Raw genomic sequence first — 6000 nt, 5'->3', positions numbered from 1 at the left:
GGAACCGACAACGAGAGTCCCTGATTGGTCGCGGCGCGCGATCAGACGCGGCTGACGACGCGGCAGGCGTTAGGGTTGCTATATACTCCCCCTCTAGTCCTGGAGAACGCCCTCGCTCCTGGACTAGGACATCAACAGCCTTAGCTGGGCGTCCACGTTTCCTCTTAGGAATCACAGGTTTGGGTAAGGAGTCTTTGTTACCGTGATAACAGGTAAGGTCTTGGGTATGGTATTTCCCTAATATAATATCAGGCTGTTCGGGGGTTGCGATTGTGTAAGTCGTAGGACTGACTTTTTGGGCAATAATATAGGGACCGTCGCGGCGTGGAAGAAACTTGGCAGTAAGGTCCTTCGATCCTTTGCTGAGAAAGTGGGACTTGACGAGAACCAAATCACCTACCTGAAAGGTGTTGGATGGTCTGCGTGAAGTGTCGGCATACTGCTTTGCTTTATCTTGTTGTATCTCCACGCGCTCTCGAACAGCTGATAACGAGTCTAGGAAGTTCCGGAGGTAAGGTGATATTTGAGGAACAAAGTTTTCTTTATTCAATATAGCACGAATGTCGTGTTGAACTTCTACAGGCGACCGCATTTCTCTGCCGAAGAATAAATAAGCAGGTGACATACCTGTAGTGCGGCACTTTGCACCGTTCAGAGCAAAGCGGATCAGAGGCAGCTTCTTCGGCCATGAGGTGTGGTCCTCTTCTACAAGATGTGCAAGCATTGCTTTTAGGTCTCGATTTTTCCGCTCAGCAGGGTTTGCCTCAGGATGGTATAATGGGACAAAGTTCTGTTTGATTTTCAAAACAGACATACATTGTCGCATCACCGCGGAGACAAACTGGACTCCATTATCTGAAATAATCCTGCGAGGTAGACCAAATCGCAAGAAATACTCCTCAATTAGGAGCTGAGCACAAGCTTCAGATGTAGCTTCCTTTAAAGCATATAACTCTATCCATCGGGTTGCGGTATCTTCTACAAGAAACACCCAACGCTCCCCCTGTTCTCCGACTGGCAACGGGCCGAATAAGTCGATGGCCAACACCTCGTTGCGCTGATTCATAACGGGCGTTTGAAGAAGACCAGGAGGTTTGGCGTTGTTTGCCTTGTAGCGTTGGCAGTGGATGCAGGCTCGCACATAATCCGTGATTATTCTCCGCATCCCTGTGAAATAGTACAATTGCGCAATCTTTTGATAAGTTCTATCAATACCTGGATGGCCAGCCGTCGGTGAGTCGTGCAGTTCTTCGATTATGGAGGGAATTAGGTTTGCAGGGATGACTAGTTGAGGTGACTCGCTATCGGAATCTGGGTTAAAGCGGTATAACACACCTTGGTCCATGACATAGCCTCTGTCGAGCCATCTTTGAGCTGCAACGTCGTCGGTCCCTTCGATATCTTTGATTACCTTGAACACTTCCGGATCTGACTTCTGTTCGTCACGAATTTCGCTTGGTGACTTCGTGGGTAGGTCACAGATAACCGAACAGACACCGCACTCTTTGCGGGATTCATCGGAACATACCGGTCTGCTCAGCGTATCGGCGACGACGTTTGCCTTCCCCGGGGTATATTGAAATTTGATGTCAAAAGCTTGAAGCTTTAGAGCCCAACGAACTAACCTGCCCGTTGGTGATTTCAGCGATAGCAGCCATCGGAGGGGTTGGTGGTCGCTGCCTATGATGACTGGATTACCGTCTAGGTAAGAACGGAAACGCTCCACCGCCCACACCACAGCGAGAGCCTCTCGCTCAGTGGTTGAATAGTTTCGCTCAGCCGCATTAAGGAGACGGCTAGCGTACTCGATTGGCCTCTCCTGATTTCCGTCACCCTGTAATAGAACAGCGCCCAAGGCGTAGTCACTTGCATCCGTACGCAGGATGAAGGGGAGGCTAAAGTCGGCCTGTATTAGTATGGGAGCTGTGGTCAAAAGACGCTTCAGCTCTTCAAACGCTCTCACCTGCTCTGCGCCCCAGATCCAGATTTGGTTTTTTTCTCGTAAGGCGTGTCAGGGGTTCGGCGACTTTAGAAAAATTTGGAATGAATTTTCGGAACCAGGAGCATGTTTGCAAGAATGTCCTGAGGTGTTTAAGATTACTCGGCTCTTTCATTTCGAGCACAGCGCTTACCTTTTCAGGGTCGGTAGAAACGCCTTCTTGTGTAATGACATGCCCCAAGTACTTGACGCTCTGTCTTGCGAAAATGCACTTCTCTCTGTTGAGGTGTAGGTTGAATTCCGCAAGACGATTGAAAACTGTTTCTAGGTCCTGTAGATGGCGCTGGTACCCTTGAGATATTATACACAGATCATCCAAGTACCTTAAAATAGTTACCTCCTGTAACGCGGCGCAGGAACACAAACGATCGATGAGTCGTTGGAAGGTAGCTGGCGCGTTGCGCAATCCGAACGGCATTCTTTTGAAACGAAAGGTACCCAACGGACAGACAAAGGCAGTCTTGTCTCTGTCGCACTCCCTAACGTTGAGTTGCCAGTATGAGGATCGGAGATCAAGCGTACTCATAAAACAGTCTCTCTTCGTGCTCTGAAGCAACTCATCTATGCTGGGCATGGGGTATGAATCGGCCTTTGTTATCGCGTTGAGGCGTCTATAATCGACGCAAAAACGAATTTTACCGTTAGACTTCGGTACCATGAGCGCCGGAGAAGACCAGGCAGATTCACACTCTTCTATTATATCGTCCTGTAGCATTTTATCTATTTCTTCTTTCATCAGCTGTTTCTTTGAAGGATTTAAACGGTAAGGAGGTACTGAAATTGGTGCATGCTCACCTGTTTCGATGCGATGCTCAGCAAACGGAGTTGGACCTCCCCCTGCTCTGAAGATGTGTGCGTGCCTGTCCAGTACGTCAGCGAGCGCTTGCCGCTCAGCTAGCGTAAGGTGAGTACCTTCGTCATCCCTAAGGATGTCTGTAGCGGCGCAGGAAACTTTGCGCGACTTAGGTTCGAAACACAGATTATATTTTACCATCGCATCATCACTGAAGAACCAAACCTCTTCTTTGAAGTCGATTACTACTCCAGCTGCGGTAATAAAATCTATTCCTAATAACGTTTCATTATTGGTGGATTCAGGAAATATGAGGAATGGAGTGGAAATAATTGTCGTCTCTAGGCGTACATCGAGTGTGGTGGTAAAAACGTCCATAATGCGCACCACACCATCGGCAAGTCTGACTCGTTGAGAGGAAACGCGGAGAGGATGGTTGTTCTGCTGGAGGAGAGCGTATAGCGTATGACCCGCGATGCAGTGTTTTGCAGCTGTGTCTATTAAAGCGGTGCCGTCAAAACCCAGTATATTTATGTTAAAAATCGGCCGTACGTCACGACCAATAGGGGGTCCCGTAAGATCGTCATCTCCGCCGCAACCATAAAAACAATCAAATCCCATTACATCACGCTTATTCCCATATTTCGGAAAATTCGGGTTTATCCCGTTTTTATCACAATAATTTTCAAATAATGGTATACAAATCTTACTGTCGCCCGGACATCTTTGATGAACAAAATTTGAATCCTCTGCGACCGCGCAGGTTAATGTTTGACATTGCCCGTTTGTATTGGCATTGCGGCAAAGATGTCCGTCGACGCTAGAAAACATATCCAAATTATTATTTTTGTTGAAAAAAAAATTATCATTTTTACGTTCGGCAACCAAAGAGTTAACATTTTTAGTTGTGACGGCCGAAGGGTTAACATGAGTAATGTTTTCGCTCGGACTATCATTATTTTGGCTATCGTCACTCGATCGATTACATGTTATGCATTTCGTGTTGCATGCAGTGATATTGTGGTTCTTTTTTCGAGAAGAACCTGGGCGATCAATATGAGGTCGATCGGAATTATCACTGTTATCAATAACCTTAAACCGCGAACGATTTGAATTATGGGCAGCAAAATTATAATTTTGTGGAATTCGCCGCTGTTTATACTGTGTGTAGGTATCAGTGCATGCATCACTATTTGGCAAAATAGGTATACAAGTTTCATGCACTAAATTAGAACTATGAATATGGTCTTTTACTGATTTGGCGTTTTCAAATTCAAAACACACTTTTGAATCGACACAATAAAATGACTGATCACTTTTAACTTCACTTTCACTAGATTTCGAGTGAGTTTTATTTTTAAATAAGTTAGTATGAGATTGATCACCTTGTTTTGAATCTAATTTACGACACTGGTTCTTCTCGTGACCGAAGAAATGGCAATACGAACATTTCGGGCGTCGCTTCTTTTCGACGGAGTCAAATACACGCGGCGTTCCGGTAACAAGCGGCGGCTGCGTCGCGGGCTCGTGGCCGGGGGCGGCGCCGCTCGGAGCGCACGCGGCCGTGCGCGCTGCTACTGCTGGCGGAGGGCGGGTGCGTCCGGTGCCGGTCGTCGACTCGTATGGTTTTCTTGCTAATTCTCCCGTTGGTCTTGAGGCATCGTGATCGTAGCGAAGTTCGTCCGTCGCGTCTTCAATTTGGCGCGCTCTTTGCAGGAGCACGTCGAATGAACTTACTTCGTCGCGGCGAAGTCTCTCCCGTACGCGGCGGCTGAGGAGTCCGTAGATCATGTCCAGCTGGACTTTCTCGCTTAGGTCGCCGGCAGGTAGCTTCGCGAGAAGAGCGCGCGTCGCAGCGATGAAACGGTCCGTTCTTTCATCGTTTTGTTGACCTCGTTTGAATAGTTGAGCGTATATACGGTGTGGAGGTCTGCGATCACCGAAAGCGTCTCGTAGGGCTGATACGGCATCGCACCACGAAGATATGGAGGACTTCACACCCAGCCACCAGACGGCAGCGTCGCCGCACAACAGCATCGACAATCCCCGGACAGCGTTCTCATCCGAGATGTCGGAGCAGTCGCGATAGGCCTCGGCCGCATCCAGGAAGGCATCAAGCGACTCACCTGCAGTCCCACTAAAGCGCGTGGTACATCGGGCGAAGTTCGCGTGTGCATGTGATGCGGGCACTGGTGTTGATGTGTTGTGCCGTATCGTTTCAAATAATGATTTCAAAACCTCTGTTTGGCTCCGCTGTAGTGCCTCTACTATTGTTGACACGTGCTCGCTGGAGAAGGTGGCTTCGGCGGGGGCCACGTGGCTGTCGCCGGATCGGTTGTGGTGATTGGAGCGCGAGGCGTCAGCAGCGCCGATTTCGCAGGCGGGAGACGCGCTCGTAGATGCTTCTCGAAAGGACTCGTAGATTGTGCGCGAGGCGTCGCCGGCGCCATTTTCTTGGGCGGCGGACGCGCTCGGGGAGACCGATCGCGGGACGCGGACAGACGACGGGTCCGTTGCATCATCATCCCTGCGATTTCGGCTAGCACGGTTATCACTTCGAGTGTTCACCATGACCATGAGTTCACAATTGTATTGGCAAAACCGGTACGATTCGTCGACTCACCGCTAGATTTTCCTTACCACGTTGAGGCGCCAGTTTTGTGTTGTCCTTACCACGTTGAGGCGCCAGTTTTGTGTTGTCCAGCTGGAGCACTGGGTATGAATACTCCAGAGGGTCCCACAAACAAGTTCGAAAAGGAATGGTAGCGAGCGAGGTGCGGACGTATTCTCGTGTGTAAGCTTCGGTGGTTGCGGGTGAACTCTCGGCGCCAGTAAAGGCGCACGCGCGGCTTGCCAAAAGGAAAGCCACTCGGTCGCTACTCTTTGAATCGCGCCGGGAACCGACAACGAGAGTCCCTGATTGGTCGCGGCGCGCGATCAGACGCGGCTGACGACGCGGCAGGCGTTAGGGTTGCTATAGTATCTATTTTTTATATGCAGGTAGATGGAAATTTAAAGATGTTTTTTATTTTACTGTCGTAGATGAAGCTCACAGAAGATCCGGCGAGAAACTCAGTGGGCTGTGTCTATAGGTTAATTTACTCGTCGAGCCCTTCGTCGCAAGCGATGGGTTCGGCGAGGACGGTGATTGGTGCTTGAGGTAAAAGCACCGTTAATGGATCGGGAGGATCCGTAATGATGTGTTTAG

General features: G+C 49.3%; 1 protein-coding gene across 1 annotated transcript in view; it reads right to left on the bottom strand.

Moving 5' to 3' along the window:
• Positions 1-1458: 1458 nt before the first annotated feature.
• Positions 1459-6000, bottom strand: part of LOC149500821 (uncharacterized) — a 49200-nt gene continuing 44658 nt past the window's right edge. Inside the window, exon 2 of the mRNA XM_089735569.1 lies at positions 1459-5766. Coding sequence (XP_089591695.1) covers positions 1950-5369 — 3420 coding nt within the window. The 5' untranslated portion in view covers positions 5370-5766 and the 3' untranslated portion in view covers positions 1459-1949. The remainder of the gene's footprint in view (positions 5767-6000) is intronic.

This window comes from Bombyx mandarina, chromosome 19 (genome assembly GCF_030267445.1).
Source record: "Bombyx mandarina strain Sakado chromosome 19, ASM3026744v2".
Lineage (NCBI taxonomy): Eukaryota > Metazoa > Arthropoda > Insecta > Lepidoptera > Bombycidae > Bombyx > Bombyx mandarina.
The sequence above is the reverse complement of the archived record's forward strand: the minus strand, read 5'-3'. Positions and strand labels throughout refer to the sequence as shown.